Below are 23,676 nucleotides of genomic sequence, written 5' to 3' on the forward strand. Positions count from 1 at the left end.
TGTTTTCCTGTAAAGAAAGAGGCTGTATGACACAATATAACATCACTCTGGATGGAATGTGTATGAAGTCCAGACACCCCCTTCAGCCATTTGCAGCCAACTCAAATGCATGCTTCACCTTCTGCTGGCTTCCTGCAAGATGCCTCTACATGTGCATATCCACATATGGTAATTTCCTACCTGAGAAGCATTTAAGATGGCCAACAAAGGTTATGCGTCCCGGAACAAAGCTTAAATAATGAGGGGTAGACATTTTGACTATATAGACACTCGAAAGGCCTTATCACAGTTGTGACTAATCACTCAAGGAACCTCACGTCAACTGGTCATAGGTTTTCTGGGTAAACTGAATATATGCGCACAGTAATTTCCCTTTCCAGACTAGGGATGGTCCATGCAATGTTTCTCAACCTTGAAGGGCTTTCCCACCTCCATACCAGGATTTGTGTATGGGAAAAACATCTTCCATGCACTTGAAGCTAGACGAAGTGCGAGTCCAGGGTCTCCTCACCTTTTTCAGGACCTCCATGAAGTCTGGCGGCAGGTTCAGGTGGCAATACTGCAGGGTCTTAGGGACCAGGCAGTAGGGTTTACTGATGATAGGTTGCAGTGGGAAATGCTGCTGTTCATTCTGGAAGCAGATATGGTCTGCATGGCAGACTCCAATGTCAATAGATCGACAGGTGGAAGCGTTTTGGGTACAAGCACTGGTGAGGCCGTGCCAGGGAAAACAAGGACAGTGTTGCACTTGATTCTTTGTGTTTCTGGATCACCTTGAGAAGGAGCATGGTCATAGAACAAGTGCATATGAATGTATTTGACCAGTCCATGAAGCGCATTCCCTCTCTGGGTCTGTTCCCGGTACCTACATGCAAAACATGGGTGTTAAGGCAGTTTTTGTTCAACCCTCTTTTGGGGATGGTACAACAAGTAACCCTGACCACTGTCAAACTGCTTACTGTCTCCATGTTTGAAGTAGAGTGCTGGCTCAGTTAGAGGACTTCAACCCTTCCGTCCCAAAATATTGTTAATCATATGGCAATTGATCATTATGGGACATGCTATTACTAATAACCGGGGCACATTATTGCGAATAGTACATGAAGTCAACATTGCCTAGCCCATTGCCTGCTGTTTGATGTTTCAATTTCGACTTGACAGATCTTATTCCTAAACTTTTCTGATGGCAACTCTCACTAATGCTTTCTTTATTATTGCTCTGGTAAGTGTGACGAGTTGGGTCTTTCTTGACAATGAATTCAATAAAAAATATTCTCGAAAAGAAATGTAAAAAAAAACTTAGTCGCGAAACAATCTTAAACAGGCTTAAACAGCATGTGCCTGCTTGCCCATTACCCTATACGTTTTAATTAAGTTGGAAATAGTTCACAATGACCAGTGGTTTGTGAAAACTGTTTTGTTTGGACGACGATTTCTCCATCATGGGAATTGTGAAAAGGTGCTGAATGAACCCCATGACAGCAGCTGATATTAGGGGTGGTCTATTCACGCGTTTCCTCAACCTTGAAGTCGGCTCCCACCACACTACACCAGGCTGACTATTCCATCGTGTTTTTCACCAAGATCAGTTCTCTACAGCCAGGGTGCCCCTACTATCTCATTCACTCACTGATCATTGGAAGGCCTAAATGCAATAGCATTATCTGACTGACTTCTAGGCACTTCATATGGGACCCAACAGGGTACACTGGTTGTTCCGACACCCTTTTCCCAATGGCTGTCTCCTAGAGGCTTTGCTAGGAGGGGCTGACGGGTTATAGACCCGGGTCTTCTGGTCCAGATAGAAGCTCGGGGGCTATAACCAAAATGCTAGCTATCCCCAAGTCCCGACAGTCCCGACATTAGCGTCCCCGGATCTTTTCCAGACCTAGTGTCTCCTCACCTTCTCCACACTTGCTCAACTCCTCACTTCTCCCCCTTCTCTCTCTCTCTCTTTCCCTTTCTCTTTCTCTCTCTCTCTCTCTCTCTCTCTCTGTCTCTCTCTCTCTCTCTCCACATTCCGTCCCCTGGTCTTACAGTTCTCTCCCCCCTGTCCTGGCTCTACCCTCCAATTTATCTCCCCCCCGTCCCCATCCTTACCACTCTCTCGCTCGACACTCCATCCCCTGGTCTTACCGCTCGCACTCTCCAGTCGCATGTCTACACCCACCAACTCCCATATGATCTGCCCCTATCCAAAACTCCCTGCTCTCAACACTACCCATCCCTCTCTTCTACCCTCCTGCCTCTCACTTTCATCTCTCTCTCTGTCACACACACACGAACACCCACACTTGCACAAATGCATACAAAGCCCCACTCATGCCCTTCTCAACGTTCTCCACTTTCACTCTCCCTCCAAAACTCTCTTCAGTCTGAGTCTCACTCACTTAAAACTCAATTGGTACCAGACTCTCAGACCCAGACATCCCCTGGAACTCTTTAAAAAGCCTTGTGGCCCACCCCTTTTCAGCCTCCATTCTCCTGTAGGCAGCATTGTGCTTGGATGGATCGCCTCCTTGTGGATTTTCTCCAGTCCTGGGTGAGTTTTGCTTCAAACAGGGTTTGGGGACTGTTCCTGGGTCTCCCCTGTGCCCTTTCAGACCCTTTCCCCTCTCGGTCCTCTGGCTGTTGCCCCTAAGTTCCCCTGTGGTCCTTTTGAGGTTGACAGGGTGGTTGTTGGGTGATTCATTTTGTTTGGGGCATGGAAACCCCAGTCCATGCCCATTTTAATACCGACTCCATTCCCCTTGCTGAGGGTTGGGTTTTGTCAGTTGAGCCCAGGTGCCTGTGCTAGCTGCAGAGCATGTTTTCCATCACATGGTATTGCTTCCCTGGATCTGTTCTTCCTAACAGGCTTCTGAGGGCTCAAGTGCTTGATATACTTCATCTTGTCTGAAAAAAACACAAAAAGAGGCTTGGACACGATGTGCAATCCCAGCTCCAGGCAACCCAGGAAGCCGGGATCCACACAACCACCCCACTCTCTCTTGTCTCGGGAGGATAGCTCAGGGGCAACGTGCTCACCTTGGAAGCAAGACAACACAGAGCACCACATGTTCGATCCCTGGGTCCGCACTTTGAAACCTTTATAACGCATGTTATAAATAACTTACCATTTCATATCATTATGATATCACACCCATGACCCTGTCACAGTATCTTCATCAATATTCCAAGAACTACTGAACAGTTCCACCCACAGCAGTATCCCAAAACATATAATCACAAAAAACACATATCATTTGTATATAGTTTTCTATGGATATCTGTGTATTGGGGAATGGGCTTACACAAAGCCATATACATTGAGACCCCAATAGCCTGATACCCAATGCTACCTTATATCAAATTATGCAAGGTTTCTAAAGGCTCTCATCATATTGGAAAGGAGCAGGAATGCCCCAGAGATGTAGCAGTCAGTTTATCCTCACATCCGAATCATGATGATGAAATCATTTATATTTTTGTTTCATAGTTGTGTAGCTTTCAAAGTTATGATGCGTGTTGTGGAAAAAGTATATCACCATCAATCACAGATTTCATTATATACTTTTTTAAGGTACCAAAATACTCTTTGAAAATATGCAAAGCAACTATTTATCTGTTTTTATAGCAAGTAATAGGTTTCTGCAACAGCGCCTCGCTGGCTCTGGGCTGTTTGTGCGCCTTATAAATGAAAAAATAAATAAATAAAATAAATTATGAACCCACATTGGTGCTATTTGTCTCCTTCCCCTTTTTCATCGCAGTATTTCAAAAGAGTACAACAAGAGTGTACAACACGGTCCATCTGGCAATGACAACCTTCTATCAAGAAATAATGTATATGGTTATTCTAGGTTTTGATCATGTGCTTTCCTCACTAAGACAGGAATAACATTCTAAATGCACTACATTGTATACTGTAAGTGAGCATTATAAATAAATGGAAAATATTTGAAAGAGCCCGTTTACAATGTACATACAATTACATATCTCCTTTTGATTAGAATAGCACACCAATTTGTCTCTCAAAATGTCCTTTCTTCTTGGAATGGGCCATGCTCAGATTAGCACCAATGATTTGTTTGTTCTGTGAGCATCCAGGCTGGCTAGCCACTGATTTGTTGGTAGTGTTTCTGAAACAGCATGTTTGTTACAATATGCAGAAACCTAAATGATTATTAGAAAATAGAAAACAAAAAACATAATTGTAGTTCCTGCAGCTTTATCGACCGGTCCCTTACAAGGTTTGTCCGAACCTGAGCTCCTGACGCAGAGCCATGCCTCCACCTGTATGGACAATGCTACCAGAATGTGATGGAAATATTTCTGCAGGACACTCGCAATCGCAATGTATGTTTCAAAATACCAGGCTGGTCCCCACCTTGGGCAATGCCTCCTGTTGCTACTCACCCCATTCAAATTGTAACCATACAAAAACAACAGCCCTCCTACAAGATAGCTGTGTTTTTTCCCTCTGGTTGCATTGCTGTCTGCCAACAGAGCGACAGATAGTGAGACAGAGAAGGAAGAGAGCTCAGAGAGAAAAAAAGTGTATGCAGGAGACTGTTAGAGAGAGGGGAAGGTGGAGAGAGAGATGGCAAGAGCATGCATGCTAGATCCTGCGAGTATGTATATGTAAAACTTCAACTTTTCAAAGTACAGTCCAGAATTCAGTCCCACCGCTATTAGTTTTAAAAACATGTGCCGCACTTAGACGGAATTGCGATTGTTAGCATGTCCCACACTTAGATGGAATTGTGAATGATAGCATGTGCCTCATCTAGACAAAATTATGACTGGTAGCATATCCCTCACTTAGTTGGAATTGAAAATGATAGCATGTGCCGCACTTAGACAGAATTGTGAATGTTAGCATGTCCCACACTTAGATGGAATTGTGAGGGATAGCATGTGCCACACTTAGACAGAATTGTGAAGGATAGCATGTGACTCACCTAGATAGAATTATGACTGGTAGCATATCCCTCACTCAGTTAGAATTGAAAATGATAGCATGTGCCACACTTAGATGGAATTGTGAATGATAGCATGTGCCTCATCTAGACAGAATTATGACTGGTAGCATATCCCTCACTTAGTTGGAATTGAAAATGATAGCATGTGCCACACTTAGATGGAATTGTGAATGATAGCATGTGCCTCATCTAGACAGAATTATGACTGGTAGCATATCCCTCACTTAGTTGGAATTGAAAATGATAGCATGTGCCACACTTAGATGGAATTGTGAATGATAGCATGTGCCTCATCAAGACAGAATTATGACTGGTAGCATATCCCTCACTTAGTTGGAATTGAAAATGATAGCATGTGCCACACTCAGTTAGAATTGTGAATGATAGGCAGAATTATGATTGGTAGCACACCCCTCCCTTAGATGGAATTGTGAATGTTAGCATGTGCCATGCATAGATAGAATTATGATTGGTAGCACACCCCTCCCTTAGATGGAATTGTGAATGTTAGCATGTGCCACGCATAGATAGAATTATGATTGGTAGCACACCCCTCCCTTAGATGAAATTGTGAATGTTAGCATGTGCCACGCATAGATAGAATTATGATTGGTAGCACACCCCTCCCTTAGATGGAATTGTGAATGTTAGCATGTGCCACGCATAGATAGAATTATGATTGGTAGCACACCCCTCCCTTAGATGGAATTGTGAATGTTAGCATGTGCCACGCATAGATAGAATTATGATTGGTAGCACACCCCTCTCTTAGATGGAATTGTGAATGATAGCATGTGCCACGCATAGATAGAATTATGATTGGTAGCACACCCCTCCCTTAGATGGAATTGTGAATGTTAGCATGTGCCACGCATAGATAGAATTATGATTGGTAGCACACCCCTCCCTTAGATGGAATTGTGAATGTTAGCATGTGCCACGCATAGATAGAATTATGATTGGTAGCACACCCCTCTCTTAGATGGAATTGTGAATGATAGCATGTGTCTCATCTAGGTAGAATTATGATTGATAGCTTACCTCTCACCTAGTTAGAATTGTGAATGATAGCATATCCCGCACTGGAATAGGTACAATGAATAGAGTGAATAGAATAGATGGAATGAATTGAGTCGATGAAGCAGAAAAATGGTCGGAGTAGACTGAATGAATGAGAAGAATAGAATGAGTGGAACCTGTTGAAACTCACCCGCGTGTTTTATCACTGTGCACCTGTTCCTGTGTTTTTGCCATATATCTGTATCCACTATATATGCTATATATCTGTACCCCTCATATATCTGTATCCCCTTATATATCTGTATCCCCATATATACCTGTCCTGACCCTGTTCCTATATATCCATATGTCGCAATGTATGTCCCCACCTTCCTGTTCATGTGCCTGGTCTCAGGCGCCTTACAGATAACCACCATGTCATACCACTACGCTTACTCTCTACTATACACCATCATTCAACCAGAACACAGCTAGACCCCTGATTATTCGGCCTAGCTGTTCACATACGAATACGACCCCACGAACACCTCATCACCCTAATAAAACGCAGATAGCTGAGCACATTCCAGCCAGCTGCTCACATAGGCGTTCCTCAGGCTCGACACAGCCAGAACCCAGTCTGGGTGTCCACCCACCAGACTGCACACATCCAACTGATTTCTTCAGCACCACACCTATCGCTAGGAAGCAGCTATCATCCAGAAACAACACCAGCTGCACAAATATCCAGTGCACCCACGCACCATATGACATTATCTCTCTCTGCTGACCTGAACTACGGTTCCCGAGGGCGTTCAACCTAATGGTGCTTTGGGGGCCATACCAATGATATGTAAGGCACTATATAAATGCCAAGTAACATAACATAACATACGCGAATATAGCCACTGTGTATCTCTCTTTGCGTGAATGTATTTGCTGTGTCTGCATGTGACTGCATTTGCCCTGTGTCCGTATGTTGAATACATACTCTATAATACTGGTGGATGCACAATCTCTCCACATTTTCTGGTCAATGCAAGCCTTGTAGCTTTATCTCTTTGACCCCATATGGATGTGCACCACTATTCGGCACATCATTTCCATTGTCGCCTGGCAATGGCATGATGCTGTAGCTTGAATGATATATATCTGACATACATTTACTAAGTCTTCTGTCAAGTATGTGCTCACCTGCAGATCACTGTGTCTTCTAGCAACGGGTCTGTCATCGCACACACGGTCCTGCACTTCGATCGAAGCAGCAACGTGAGCTCATCTCGTGCAGCCACCATTCTAAATGAGACCCTGCAAGCCAACAGCTCCCATCTCAACGGCATGGACATTGCAAACGCCTCTGGTAAGTATCACTGATGGAGAGGACATATTCATCACATCCGGGGCATGGCAGGCGTCCACATCCCTCGTCCCTAGAATTATGCAGGAGTAAACATTTTCCACACTCAGACAGGGGCCTGTGTGCACAATACTCACACTGACGTCTAAGTGCAAGTACCTGCATCAAACTTGCCGCAGAGCATGACGCCACATTCCTGCCACTGACTGCGCTTGAGCATACGCGCAGCTCACAAATCCGAATGGGTGTGAGCAATACACATCTCACAGTCTACCTGGGGCTAAGCATGGAAATATAATTCTCACATCGTGAACAGAAAGTTCTCCTCATAATTAGTACAGTGTGTGCACTTTTAGCAACAAAGTCTCAGCAAGCGAATATACTCCTCACAAGACGAAGTGAGCACAGCATAAGCACACCTGAATCTGAGTTTGAGTACACACACTAGACAACTTCGATTTAATGTCAGTGTTACATGGTAAGAAACCTGGACAGGGCCATGAGTACAGTTTTTTGCACACTCCTCATCTCTGCAATTGAGCAAGAATACACACTCTGTTAAGATGGATTTCGAAACTCTGACCTGGTGGGTCGAAAATTAGGAGGGCACCCTAGTTTAGTGGAAGAGAGGATCCTTCTGGACAAGCCAGACCAATTAATTTCTTGGCGGCGGTCAAGACTAAGTCTCAGGATGGGTGAGAGTGACCGGAAGCCCACAATGAGCACACACAGTAACAAGCCACAGATTACTCTTAGACAGGTATATATCAAAAATACACATACATTTTTTATAGGCTTTATAATCAAACACGGATAATCACAGTAACAGTAAGCAATTACTACACAAGCATATCACTATATTACATGTACACAATTGCTTTTAGCCTAATGCAAGATGGGGGAAAACACATCCACAACCTTTAAGAGAAGGGGGTTAACACAAGCATTGCATTGGGCGATCTTCTGAATCCAAACCATAACTTAAGCAGTCCAACCCTACGAAGTGGGTAGCCTTGCACTCAAACGTACAGCAGCGTTTGGGTAGTTGCAGTCAAGAGCGAAAACGGTACCTCTTCAGGGGGCTGTAGCAGTTAACGAAAGGGCTTGAGGTGATGAAGAATAAGGTCCCTTTATTTGAAGAGGGTCTTCCCTTGCAGGCAGAGTGACTTTCGATGTTCAGGAATAGCTAGGGAGTGCAGGCTAGCCCAGCCAAAGTGAGGATCTTTTAAGGGTTTCTCGTGTGTAAAACTGTATCGGTTGTGCCAGGGGCCACCCGTAAGTGAAGCAAGTTCTCACCACCCCTTGGCAGAGGTCAGACCAAACTTTGCCAGTTTCGTCAAGGTCGCTTGTAGGTTCAAGCTCTGCAGTTTCTCTGCGAACCGGCTTTCAGCGGCTGCGGGACAGGACGATTGTCCATGGTGGGACAGTAACCTATTCTCAGCTCACGAAGAAGAGAGGAAGACAATTCTAATGCAGCAGGCATCAGGACACAGGAGATCAGATAGACAGAGCACCTAGGGCGACCGCCACCACAATGAGACGTAGGTATCAAAAACTTTGATCGCGACTCAGAGAAGCTAGGACTACAAAATTTAAAGGGAGAGGGCCGAGGACCACAAGCTAATGATCACCCAAGTCTCAAGTCGCAACTTGGGACGGCGGCACTCCTATGCAATGTTCTGGGGTATAGTTGGTCAGTTCACGGGACAGCCCAGGAACACTTCCGAGAAGGCTCTTTTGGCAGGAGATCAGGAGGTGCTGCTACTCCAAAGGATCGAAGCGCCCTTGCAGGCCTTCTAAGATCGATAGCAAAAGCAGGGGTCTGACGGGACAGCAACAGGCTCAGGGTGCCAAACCTTCCAGTGCGTATCCGGTGGTTCCACAGGTCTGCTTCAGCGTTTGTCTTGAAAGCAAGTCAACGTAGAGCAACACAGTTTCGAATCTCAGTCCCAAACTTAAAATAAATGATTAATTAATTATAACCAAAAACTGTGATGGGTGGAATAGTATGATATGACTAAATCTTAACCACTGGCATTACACTAAGCAACTTTTCACACCATAACGTTTTAGCCCATCTGTGCCATTTCAGAAGGGGACCAGCCATATACAAATCAGTCTTTGTCCGGCCACCAATTGGAGCAGTCCATCTCGATTTGCTAGCCCACGTCCCTCATGCACGAAAACACAAACAACTCTAGACTTGTTTTGGCCCCGTCAGAGAGGTGCAGCTTGGTTCCCGATGGGGAAGCGAGCGAAGGACATTCGTCTGGGCATACCCCCTCTCACTTATCGAAACAAACTATAACCAAAAACGTGATGGGTGGAAGGTTATGAATATATCTTTCCAGTGGCATTGTTCTAGGCAACAAACACCGTTCAGCTGAGACTGGATGGGAAAACTGTATGACACCGAGATCCCTACTACTAAGTGGGCATACCCACTCCTATGCCTGGAGCCGGGCTTGAGTGCTACGTTTACCACGCTTGGCACGGTCCATGAATACACACTCCTCAACCTGGCACTGAGCACAACTGCACACTCCACCTGGTACTTAGTGTGAGTATGCAATTAGTACACCTGGGATTGAGTGTGCATACGATGCAAATTCTTTGACTTGGTTGGAGTACACCCACGGAAATGCAAAAGTACACCTAAACGTGAACATTAGCACACGCTCAGCAGGGCTGCAACTGAACTTGAATACACACTCTTTACGCTTAGGACACAGCACGTGGATAAACACTTCATGGACAAATAGTACCCAATCTGCATATCAGGGATGTGCAAAATCCCACATATTATGCTAGCTGATGGGACTTGGGGGATCTTCGGGCCATGTGCCAGCCAACGTTCCGTAATGTAAGGCCAATAGTAGGTACACGGGGCCTCACTGAATTCCACAGTGCGTCACCAGCTTTATGTCCAATGCTTCCAGTCAGGATTTCTGCCCATATGTGCCTGAGTGTAGAGTGGCACTCCTACAACATTGCCCATTTTCCCAAGCCTAGGTTAGTCCATGTTTCGTTACCGCATGGGGTAAAAAGAAGTGCCTTGGTACAGTTCTGCAAAGAACAGCGTCACTATGCATGACCTCCCCTCCCCGCCCCCAGTTGGCCCAATGGAATTATGAAAGGCTTAATGTTTCCGGTCATCTACACTGTTTCAGGGAATGCATGCAAAAACATATTGAGAGCTGTTCAACAGACAAATTTGAAAATAACAGCCTGAATCATTTCCAACCAAGAGAGACTGTTGTTATAACACCGGGCCATGGGCATTCAGAAAGAAAATATAGAAACTTGGTTCACCAAAAGTCTGTAATAACAGGCTGCACTTACGCAGCACTTGCAAGGCTGCACGCGTAGGTCTTGTGGAGCACATAGTGGTGGGAAGACTCCCTCGCTTACCGGCTTGACAAACACCATTTAGCACAAAACCAGACAATGCAATCCCAACACTAGCCTACCGATCCCAGTCAACTGTCAATGGTTAAAAACCTAAGCAACTTGCAGGCTTGCAGGGCTTAACCCAGGTACATAAAAGGATGTGGAGAGAACGAAGTGTAAGAGTCAGAAGTTGGAGACGAGAGACGTTCGGCAGTTCATGGAGAAGCAGAGAGGTAGGGAGTCACAGGAAAGAGTACGTGGCAGAGATGAGGCGTGTTGGGAGAGACAGAGGAGAACATCAACATAGGGAGGGTTGGAGAGTAGCATTTTGGAAGGGAGCAGAACATCAAGAGAGAGAAGAGGAGGTCATACAAGAGGAGAGGGGAAGCAGTTTAGAAGGGAGGAGGAGTCTATCGAGAGAGAGGAGGGGAGCAGTTTGGAGAGGAAGAGGAGACAAGCAAGAAAGGGAGAGGAGTACATGGGGTGCTAGACAAAGGGGGTCATTATGAGTTGGGTGGTAAGGGATTCCGGGAACCGGTAAGGAGACCAGTGCCAGTAATCCCTTACCGCCCGATTCCGAGGTCCCTTGGAGGGAACCGTAAGGAACGTGTGGTCAGATCACACGTCCCTTATGGGTCCCGCTAAGGGACCAGGGCGCTAATAACGGGCTTGCTAATCGCGAGCCCGTTATTAGCGCCCTCCCCATTCCCATTGAGCCCTATGGGGGCTCAAATGGGAATGGGGAATGGTTTGTTCAATGGGGACTTACTGGTCCTGCCGGGGTCGGACAGCACCGGTAAGTCCACATTGAACAACACCGGACTCGGACACAGTATGGGAGGTAGCCATGGTGCTAATAGCACTATGGCTATCACCCATCTCGGAATGAGGCCCAAAGAGGAGAGTAGCAATTTGGAGGAGAGGAGGAGACTACCACTAGAAAAACGAGGATGGGTGATTCAGAAATGGAAATGCAGAGCATTTGAAACGCAGCGACTGTGAGTGACTCTTTGCTTTCCAGCAACAAGGCCTCAACCAGCAGAGCGAGGTATGGACTGAATCACAGTCCTGTAGAGGAACTTGCATTATTCTGTTGAGTTATTCTTCCATGTGATGACCCCAGTTAGCCCTACTCCCTTAGAACAGTGGTCTTTGGGTTCGGTTGATCTCTAGGCCGTCCCAGGGATTAAGCATTAGTGTCACCATCCTCACACTTGTGACTGGGTATCCATGCATACTTAATGCCCTTGTGACTGACCACGAATTGACACTCTTTACAGCACTGTGAATGTGTGTTTCTACACATGTTTCATATATGTCATTGAGCATGAGAAACTCGACACACCTGGGAATGAGCGTGGGTACATACTGCTCATAACTGAGCGTGAGTACATTTCAGTGCGTCTGGGACTTCATATTCATTCACACGCCTCATACCTTGCACCGAGAGTGTCCACTTCTGAAACTGGGAGAAACACAAATCAAACCCACTCACTGAACTGACAAAAACAATTAGTAGGAGATGGACATGCTTCACCAAAAGGTCCTCACCGGCCAGGATTTCCCCGAGAAGCCCTCCATTCTAACATTGTTTATCGTGACTACATTATAACGAAGAGGATCAAACATAGGGCAGTCAGCCTTAAGCACCCCCTTCTCCCAGAGGGAGTAGGCCGGCCCACTCTGCTAGGCATATGCTGCGCCTCCTGCGTGTTATCAGGAACACGAGACATCACAAATATGTCAATGTTTAGTCTTATCGTGCCCCATCAGTCACATGCAGCTTGAGTCTTTGGGCACAGCGAGCTTGTGCCCTATGCTGTGGTCAAAGTGAGCGGGAACGGACGGGAGCGGTGTTCCACTACTCTTTTATTTTTTACTGTTAACAGCTCCACTACTTTTTGCAACCATTTTCACCGTTCCGGAACTGAAGTAAAAGCACACTTCTCCATTTTATCACCAGATATCAGTCATAGCTTAACTACCTATTTCCACTCAATTGGCTGTCAACCAGAATGACTGCAACCCTTGAAAGATGTGTTGCACGTTGCTCCTTCCCTTCCTACTCTGTCCCCTGCCGGAGTCACAGTTCCACTACTTTTTTTGTACACTTCTATCACTGGCCTATATAACTGATTCCAATGTGGAAGACCCCGTGCAACAAAACAAAACAGAAAGTGATTTCAGCACAATTACTGCTACAGTAATTCTGCCAATTTTGCTGTTTTTTGATGGTAAAGTGGGGATTTACCTACAGCATTTTGCTCGAGGAAAGTCCACACCTTATCACCAAAGTTGTACTATCGCGGTGCGGTAATACAGCGGTAAAATAGTTATCACTCTATATATATGAACACAAAGAATCTACAAGGAACCAGGAGAGGAAACAGTGGGGAACAGATCACCCAGCATCAGGTAGGGTGGGGGATGAGGTATTGTAATCGTTACCGGTGGTAATGACGTGTTGGCTTACGTATTTCCACCCATAACCTTTTTTGATTTTCCCCACTGACTGCAGAATTCTATCTCCTGGGACTGTCTATGGAAGTGCACACATCAGAACTGGTACTGAGTGGGAGTACAGACTGGAACTAAGTCTAAACTCTTCACAATTTCTGCTGGCACAGAGTGCACACACTTTGTGAACACACACTCATTAAATATGGGACTGGTAGGACACTTTTCTCACACTTTTGTGTGTGGGTAAGTATACACCCACATCTGCGGCATGTGGTGGAACTGTGCATAAGCATGCGACGTACCCTGCGTGCAGACTCATTCCTCACACCTATGGATGGTGTATGTATAGCACCTCACACCTAGTGCAGGCCATACTCAAAACAATCAGCACATACATAGTACTAAGCATAAGTACACACTCCTTAACCTTGGCAGTGTAAATGAGCACACACCCCTCGCACCTGGGATCCAGAGTACTTACCTGGTACTCGATATGAGTAAACACCAATCAAAAGCTCAGATTGAATATGAATGAAGGCTCCATAGTAGTGGAACTGGGCATGAATTCACATTGTTTGCACCCCAGACTGTGCATAGCATGCATCCATTTCATCCGGAAGGGAACATGGGAACACAACACGCTTCGGGCTGAGCTTGAGTACTCACTTCTCACTCCCAGAACAGACAATCTCTCTGCTCACTGCACATCACACATTGATCATAAGACTGCAAATAGCATCTAGGAAAGGTTTAGCAGCACCGGGACTTGCCAGGAAACCCGCTCAACACACTGTTCACGCCTGGGATTAGGCACGAGTACAACATCACTACACATATGACTGGGCCAATTATAACTCACATTTTGCACATCTGGGACTGGGTGTGAGTGTAGGCTCCTCAGGGGATTGGTTGATAAAGCATGAGTAAGGACTACTCACCCTTGGAACTGGATATGACTACACACATGTGATACTTGCCACTGGCGGTGAGTACACATTCACACTTTATAAGTGGCCCCATGCCACGTACATCCGCTTCAGGCAATCCTAGAGCAATTTTGATTCCGGCACCTGTATTTCTGTTTTTGCAATTATAAGTATGGCACTACAAATCTAACATGTTAGGCACTGTTGTCTAAAATGCTAGCGTAGGCCGACGGTGTCAGACATGATGTGGGGCCGTTACTGCGTGCAGTCCTAAGACCCGAGATGGAGCGTGTGTAGACCCTCCTCACAGTGGGAAGTGAAAATGCACGTCCACTATTTAAACTGGGACTGGGTTTTGAACTAAACTCGTCACGGGTGGAACCGCGTGTGAGGAAACACTCCTCAACACAGACAGCCTGTGCCAACCGTCCCCTCACATCTGGGACTATGATTAAGCACACCATTTTCACACCTAGAAGCGAGCATGTGTGCACACAGGAAACACTTGTGTATAGGCGCGTTATAAATGACATATCATATCACTTATCACACCTAGGATGTGGCATGATTTGATTATTCACTGCTTATATTAGTAGCTGAGTGTAGTCATGGAGACGTCAGCAACACTCGATACCTTTGCAGGCGTTGCGTCCAAACGTGAGCTCGTCACAGTGTAGAATGTTGTCAACTCTGACTTATTTCACTTAAAACTTTCCTCCCTGTTGTCTAGTTTCCGATGTTATCAGCCCTACGGTGCCGCCTTCAACAGTCACAGCAGCTACAGTGAAGCCAACTAAAACATCTGTGAGCCCCAGCAGTGTGACGGCCAAGACCCATGAAAGCAGCAGCTCGGTGACCCCCAGCAACACCTCATCAACTAGCAGTCATGTGACCCCCAAACCCACTTCCCCAGCCTCTACAGCCACCCATTCCACGGGAGCAACTTCTTCTACCACCAAAGGACCCGACTCAACGCCTTCGAGTACCCCCACAACGCAATCACCGGCCAACGTGGTCTATCTCACTTTTCGCATAACGAACCAACTATTTGTTTCTGAGTTAAACAACCCCGATTCACAAGTATACAAGGATCTGGTGGCAAAGGTCGACACAATGGTAAGGCTTTTGTTTAACTCTTCAGTCTAAGATACGCTGTAATGCAAACTTAAGACAAAGCTCTTAGTATCCAATATGGTCTGGATGGGTAAGACCCCCCTTTATATTTCTGTGCCAAATATTACTAACTGGGTCGACATCAAGGATCGAATGTTATATATTGCTATTGTACACTTGGTCGCCTAGTCAGGCATATGCACGTTCTTTAAAGGATACATAACATTGATTTATTTGGAATGGATGTTCAGTTACTTCCCGGACTGTTGCAGGACTGTCCTAGGAGAACATGGCTCTGGAGTTCTAGGGATGCTACCCAGTTAGAATTGTGGGGTACCCATTGAATTGCCCTAGGCCATCATGATCTCTCCCTTCAAAGCTGCCACGGCTTGACAGGCACCATTGCTGGTATTGTCCCTTAACTGTAAATGTACGCCATGAGAAAGAACGCATGTGTTATAGTGTTTGTTCTTCATTTACAATGTAAAGTCCATTTATGGTTTCCATCAAACCTTATACACTATGACAAAATATAAAACACAATTACATTAAAAATAAGAACACAACATGCAATACGTATTCATTAAATAAGCATTCAATTCATTAAGTTCACCAATCCTCACAGCAACATATTCATTACATCTTATTGGCCATGGACTCAATTGTCCGTGTCACCAAACTTCGCATTGTATCATCGAGCCCACAATATCTTTCCAAAATGAAACTAAAGCAATTTCCAAACTACTTTTGCATTCATTCCTGCAACAGGTCCAAAAATGGAACGCTTCTAATTTATTAAAACATTTGCCAAAGTATTTCTCTCTTTTATTATTTAAGGCCGTGCATTCTATTTAAAGATGTTTTAATCTTTCCAATATCTGTTCTTTCTTGCATAACCGACAGATACAATTAGACCTGGGCATATTTGTCCTTGGCCGTAAAAACCTTCAAATTTCCAAGAGATTATTTCTAAATTCCATGAAGAGGCACAATGTTGATGTATGATTGGGTGACCCCAGGCTTTGGCAAGAATCTGCAGTATTCTTCTGACAATTTGAGGGTCTCCATGTGTTTAATATTTTGGATCCAATCCCAGATGTTGGCCCTCTGCTTAAAATCATTTATCAAAGTCGATACTTACTGTATGATCTTCTGATTTCATGACTTTTAAGTAAAACACCCCTCTTCTTATTTTCAATTCGGTAGCTAACGATGCTAGCCCAAATTCGCATCTGATGATGGCCGTCAGAGTGCAACTCGTTAATCCCAGGCCCATTCTCCGAAATGTGATTCTAAACTAAGCTCTCAAAGAAAATGATGCATCCTATCAAATGTTTGGCTGTCACCCAATCTCTTGGAGGCTTCCACATTCAAACCAATCTGGCATTTCTCCTGGGCAGTCCCTCAGGATGTGAGTTCCAGCGAGAATTCCCATACATCCTATTCATTCACTGGACAGATCTGGTCCTGGTGAGCTGCTTCTCTGAACTTCAGTAAAGGCAGAGGTCATGACCATATATGGGCACGCCTGGTTCCTTCCACAGAAAGGGAAAACGGTTTTGCTGAAAAACCTGCACTGTTACTTGGGAAACAGCATGTTATACAACTGGAGAAAATGCACATACATGTAAAAGGGCAAGCTGCCTCCAGTCCAGAAAATTGAAAAAGGTACTTGCACAGGTAACAGAAGGTCTTTGGGACATCTCAACCTAGAGAGGAGCATGGGTTGTCAAGGGGCACATTACATCCTTGATGTAATCCTTGGATTAGGACTCACAAGGGAAGGAATAAGGTTTCCCAAGGGGCAGACTACATCTGGATTAGGACTCATAAGGGAAAGAGATCAGCACACCAGTCAGAAAAAAGCAAAATGTTCAGTTGGCTCTCGTTAGATGGAGTTTAGTACTTTTGTCCTTACAAGTCCCATCATGCATTATGCTGTAAGCTAAAATGCCAGGAGTGCAGTAAAGCGACCCTCCCCATGACGCAGGCCATACTAAGCAGCCACAAAGGCGTACCTACAAACTTTAATAGGGTGAACCTTATTGAGTTTCATGGGTGGAACAATCACTGGGAAGTCTTCCGCAACTATCAACAAACCACAAAGGGAAAGGATTACACAAATACAATCAGAGGAAGGTTAATAAGGGAGACTGACAAGAATGCAGGGAGACCACACTGTCTAAATCTGAACAAGGAAAGAGAGCTTGTGGTTTGGAAGCAACTGAAGGGGGGTGTTAGTCTAACTACGACAGCACACAAAGATCAAGAACGCTGACATCATTCGCAAGTTTGGGAAGCCTGGCAAGGATGCTGGAGGGAGGTGATAACACAGCATCCTCCGTTCAGCAGGGACTGCCCTGCATTTGATACCTAGGGCTGACAGCTTTTAATTATAGTTGTGTCTTTTTCTTTGTCTCTCTCTCTCTAAACTCATGTTGGACTCCATAACAGACCAATGCCCTTTCAATGTGTTTATTGTTTGAAAGCATATATATGCATTGTCTTACATTTATTTATGAATTCATTGCGGTGTCATGGACAAACATTGAAAACAAAAAGCATTGACACAAAAATATAACTCATGGAAATAGCAAAAACTGAAAAGGTTAAGTAATCCTGTATCTCAGGGATCCTAGTGCTCTCCAACATGCCCTCTTTGCGGGATGATCTTCCCACTGCATACTAAAGTAGCCCACTGGTGCCAGCCTTTCCCTGCTGAGAATCCCAATGGACCAGTTGCATATTGGCATTGGATCCAGATGCTGGCATATTCATATTTGAACACCCCATGAGCCTCCAAGGAACAAATTCCTGTCGAGTAATTGCACCTTGGAACTTCTTATTGGTGTCTGTTGATGCCACTTGCTTCTACCTGTTTTTATATTTTACCTTTGTTTTACACCTTCAGAACCTAATGTCCAAAATGTTTCGCAACTGGATCATTTGAAACGAGCAAACTGGACATTGCACCAGGGGCAAACAACATATAATTATTTAAGGAACTATGCGTAACCCAACCCCATTTCCCATAAATTCAACGCTCAGTTTGCTTCGCTCTTCACATTCCCTGATGTCTTCTTTCTAGTGTTATAATTGTGTTGCATGGGGTGGCCTTAGTCCCTTTTCCAGCTTGCCGGCATCTCGGAGGCCATGTTTTTGACCAGTAGGCATCCTTCTTGCACATGTCCGTTATTCCACGGCCTACATTCAATAGCCGGGCGCCTGGGTTCCTGGAGATTTTTAGATAAATAACATTTTCTTTTTGTTGGTTGTTTTTCTCTCCCTTCAGTGTAATGACGTTTACGGTTGCCCAAAATGTGACACGAGAAGCACCTACATCGGAGTCAATGTGCTAAGTTTCAGGTAATGGGGTCACGCTTCTAGAGTTCACCTGTGGGTGTGAAAGCACGCCTCTCTGTGCATGTTTGTTTTGACTGAAGTCTGGCAACGTGGCAAGATCTGGGGAGCGAAAGCGGCTCACAGTAGAAATTAGGTCACATTAGGTTGATAACTGGCTGCTTTATTCGATGGCAGGTCTGAAAGCACACACGCCACCTACTTGGTCATAGCAACGTAAGCATTAAATTGTCCTTAAATGGTGAACTGATGTATGAGATGTCCTACTCGCCCATCCATCTCTAGGCAAATGAAGCCACCCTGAATGATGTCCCGATCATCTCCCCATGACTTCTCGAAAGTCCTGCTTCCTGGCCAGCTTTTCCCCATGAGGCCTCCCAGACGAACTCTTCTGCCATGACCACTTTTCCCAGCCTCACGGTCCTCTATCCGGCCTCCTAATTTTCACTCATTTCTGCAACCTCACATTCTGTTGTTCTCCTGGGTCTATAAGGCTCCTAGTAAGCCTGCCCAGTCTACGGCATAGCTGACAATGCAATCCCGTTCTTTCTCCACCCTCAATCTCCTCCCCTCCCTGCTCTCTACGTTAACATGCCGTGTGTGTGACTGTATATTTTCTCAGCCTCTGCCATTCTCCTTGGCACAACAATGCCCAATGCAACTGGTGCCCATCTATATCTTGAAGGCCCACATGATTATTGTCTATGTTATTGCTGGCGATTTATATAGTGCTTCATGACAGACACCTGCAGCTTCTAAATGCTTGACCAGGCATAGAGCCAATGTTGCTGGGCATCGCCGTGTTACCAAGGTGAGCGCGCTGGCCTGAGCTATCCGCCCACATTTGACTTGGTGCCATCAATTAGCTTCCTTAACATCTCCCATACCACACAATCTCCCTGATTAATCAATAACCAATCTGCCCAGAGCACTTACTTACCAACATGAAAAAGAAAAGTGCCAGGGTAAGTCTCACAAATGTGTGTGCCTTCTACCAGACCGTATTGTTCCCACCTCATTTAGAAGGAACAGCAGCACTCTTCCCAGCAACCTCATATGGGTTCCATGTCTTAAAATCGCAGCAAAAATGGCCGTGAATATAAAACATTGCGGCAAAAATGCAGTGATTTTGCTGCCACAATCATGTAAAGGATGTGGGGGACATCCCCGTAACCGCCGCTCCACTTAAATGGTATAATGGGGTACACCTTTACTGAGTCAAACCACGATTTCTTTTACCAGCGACATTTTTGCCGGGTTTTTATTACCTGATACCCTCATGTGCACCTATACTGTCTCCACGCATGGTGCAGTGCTGCATGTGCAGCCAGCTTGCTTGTCACTTCATTTGTTCTGAATAAAGCAAAACAATGTTAACTGGGTGTAATGCCTGGTAATCTCATCATGTCCTGGGGTCCCCGTAGTGCTTGGCTCAGTAAAATAAGATAACCTCATGATCATCCCTGATGTCTTACCTCTGCTACAGCTTTTTGGAATTGACCCGGCTGTGCAAAAAAGGTGCACGGCATTGCCCACCTGTGTGTGCAAAAAGGTGAACAACATTGCCCACCTGTGTGACGCTCATTGCTAACATCTGAGGGACCTGCCCTCTCAGCTCTCCCTCAAGTACCAGAGTCTTGAACTGTTCCGCTCAGGGAGGAATCCTGCTTGATGCTTGCAGGATGAACATGGGAGCGAGACAGCCATCTCCTTAGCCTTTATAATTTACTAAATGGTGTCTTCTCCAATATAACCAGGCATATCTCTTGCTTGTTCCTGCCACACATCATCCTGTGAACCTCTAGGCCTGTATGTACACATATGCAAGGCCAGCCACAGCCATCACCCTCACTTGCCATTCTCTCAGTTATTTAAACTGCTGTTCAATGATGACCTCTTGCCCATCAATGCTCCCTCTCTGGGGTATTCACTCCTCCCACCACACCATGCACATATTCCCCTCGCCCGGCCCGCACTATACCTTTTGTTGCACTTTTTTTCTTTTCATCCATTCATCGTGATTATTTTATCGTTGTCCCCCCACATTCCCATCTACCAGTGACCGGTCTCTCGAGCCCCTCTTCAGCATTCTGCCTTGCTGGGCCTTCCTCAACGTTGCTCCAACCTCCACTAATTCCTCTTTCCCGTTTACTGGCAGGCAGTACACCGCGTATATTGACGGGCACTGCGTTGGGTACTGTCTACGCCTGGGTATGCCCTAAAACCACTTCACTGCTTAGAAGATGTTATCAAAATGTGGGGTGTCACCCTTCCTGCTCTCCTCTACAGTCCCTCTCTCACAAGGTGCTCACCTCTCAAAGTTGCCCTCCATTTGTACCCATTCCTCCTCTTTTTGTGACCTTTGTATGACCCTCTGGAAATGGATGCCCGTGCTCTCCTAGTGGTAACTCAGGGTGTACCATTCCATCTGTATGTCCTTCTCAGTGGATCACAGTCAGCCAATGCTGACCATTCCATCATTGTGAGGGCAGAACACCTCCTTTGCTTTTTGATTTTTTATCTTTATCTTTTTTTATTTCTTTCTTTCCCTTCTCCCAACTCTTGATCATTGTCCTGGCTGTGTATGATATGATATGATATGATATGGCATTTGTAACGCGCCTATACACAAGTATTTCAAGGCGCGACGAGGCAGGGAGGGGGAACAAGGGGAAGACAGACAACGATCCTACTAGGCCAGGTGTCATTTAGATCGCGCAAGTGCAGGGGTAGGGGGAGGGAAAAGTGCAAGGGGAAGGGGAGGGGGGGAATTGCAGTACAGGGTAAGTAGAATAAAAAATAAATAATAGGGCCAGCTGGTGGCAAGTGCAAGGTAAGTGCAGACAAGTGCTGGGGAGGGGGGGCTGTAGGGATACAGAGAAAGTCCCGCAGTGCAGGGGTTGCCAGGGAGGCAGTGCAAGTGGAGAGTGGCTGGGCCAAGGACCGAGGTCGGAGAGAGTGGCCCAGTTGCAGATTCAGTGCAGTTTCAGTGAAGAATTTAGCAGGGGAGAGGGAGAGAGAAAGCAGAAGCAAAGAGGAAGGTTTTGAGGTGCTTCCGGAACCGGAGATGGTTCTCCTCAAGTTTCAGGGAGGCAGGAAGGCTGTTCCAGAGGGAGGCCCCTGTCGCGGAGAGAGATCTACCCCCAGCTCGTTGCTTCGAGAAGCAGCTGACCCTGAGGGAGTTGGAGACGGATGAGCGAAGGGCTCGGGAAGGAAGATATTTAGGAAGAGAGAGTTGAAGGTATTTAGGCCCTAGGCCCCAGAAGGCCTTGTGGACAATGCAGAGGGTTTTGAACTTAATCCTCGCAGCCACTGGGAGCCAGTCCTGTGATTTCAGTTCAGTGTAGACATGCCCGTTTTCCCATCCTGCCTTCTTGGAAGCACTCCTCCACCTGCTCCCTTTTTTACCCTCTTGGAGACCCCCAGCACATGATTCTTCAGCCGCAGCAGCTGATTCACCTGCTCCCAGAGAGTCTCTCAGTCTGGACCCAGGTACGCGGTTCTATCCATCTCTTCACTCATCCCAACTTTGCATACAGACTTGCCGATTGGTTGACACACCATACAAGCCTCCATCCACACCCCCACGAGTAACACTCCCCATTTGCCTATGGGTCTCGAGCCATGATGTGTGCCAGCGAGACGTCACTGGCAGCTGCCCTTAGCAATTTATGTCCCATTCCCTTTCTGTATCATTTCCTTGACATCACAATTGTACCCCAGATGCCCAAAACTCTCTCAGTGCCCTGCCGCCACTGTGCTGCCACTACTCTAATATTCTCAGACTGTATCTGTGAAGGTGCATGCGGTGAGAGTGCACAGTGTGTACTTAGGGGAGCTGTGATGCACTGAGCGGTCGAGATGTGATGCGAGTAGTTAAGTGCTGGAGGTGTGATGCATTAAGGAGTTATGCTTTGTGGAGTCGGCACCCGTGGAGGTTTGCTGGGCTGAGTGTGTGTCTGGAGGAGCCTTGTCACAGTGAGCAGAATCGGTGCAACACAGTGAGTAGCGGTGGTGTGATTCGGTGTGTGTGTGCACATTACTTACCTGGTTTCTCACTTGCGCTTTGGTTTCCAGCTCTGGATCTGTAATCGCGAACACGAAGCTCAACTTTAATGGAAATGGAGAGACGCCAGCAAAGGTGCAAAGCATGCTCAACACAACGCTGGCTGGTAATGGCGGCAGCATCAACGGCCTTCGGATCGACTCTGTGACAGGTGAGGAGGACTCCTCCATTACACAGGCCTGTCTGCGACCGCTCGTGAACACACACTCACTCTCACACTCAGCCTATCTACAGCTGTTTGTAAGCACACACACTCATTTTAGCTATTGTGAGTTTATAATCGGTCTGTGTATGTGAATACACACAACTTAATCTGTGACCACTTGCAAATACACATGCCATCTGTCTGTGACCGTGTGTACAAATATTCACCTGTTCTCGTGAATGCACGTTCACTGAGTCCATCTTTGACCTTCGCTAAATATATGCTTATCTCTTCTATGCCAATTATCACCGCCGGCAGGTGGCACAGCCTATCAGTTTCCGTGGATCATGGGCAGAAACCTTTTTATCTCAGCCCCGTTTCATGGAACCCGCACGCTGCCTCCCCCACCACGGGCCGCCATCTTTCATCCCAACCTCCCTTGTTTTTGTAAAGAAAAATCCCCCCTTGCCCATACCCACTTGCCAATAGTGGCGACGGCAGCACCGGCCGCTGCTGCTGCAGAAGCTTCCCTCTTCAGGCCACGATGGTCATAGGCGAGGAGCTCTGTATGGAGCCCAACCTTCTATAACCATGGCAGCCATTTTGGTTAAGTCTTTCCATTAAATCAACAGGACACGCGTTGTAACCGCTTTAGTAACCCATGGTGCTAATAGCGTTAACCCCCTGTTCCAAGGGCTGGAACGGGGGTAACGGCCCGGTGCCCCCGTTATAGGCCTTTGCGATAGCTTGGACTGCCGGGTCGTTAACCCCCATTCCAGCCCTTGGAACGGGATGGGGGCTAACGCTATATTATGTTATGTTGTTGTGATTAATGCCATGCTGCACTTCCATTTGTATGATATCCAGGCACTCTGGTGGATCTGAAAGTTATGGCG

At 46.1% G+C, this 23,676-nt stretch overlaps 1 protein-coding gene across 1 annotated transcript in view; it reads left to right on the forward strand.

Moving 5' to 3' along the window:
- Positions 1 to 23,676, forward strand: part of MUC1 (mucin 1, cell surface associated) — a 221,826-nt gene that overhangs the window by 170,971 nt on the left and 27,179 nt on the right. The window contains exons 37-40 of the mRNA XM_069650134.1: positions 7,181 to 7,323; positions 14,827 to 15,212; positions 18,502 to 18,575; positions 22,647 to 22,786. Of these exons, the coding sequence (XP_069506235.1) occupies positions 7,181 to 7,323; positions 14,827 to 15,212; positions 18,502 to 18,575; positions 22,647 to 22,786 (743 nt within the window). The remainder of the gene's footprint in view (positions 1 to 7,180; positions 7,324 to 14,826; positions 15,213 to 18,501; positions 18,576 to 22,646; positions 22,787 to 23,676) is intronic.

Source organism: Ambystoma mexicanum, chromosome 1p (assembly GCF_040938575.1).
Source record: "Ambystoma mexicanum isolate Mex_15411 chromosome 1p, UKY_AmexF1_1, whole genome shotgun sequence".
NCBI lineage: Eukaryota > Metazoa > Chordata > Amphibia > Caudata > Ambystomatidae > Ambystoma > Ambystoma mexicanum.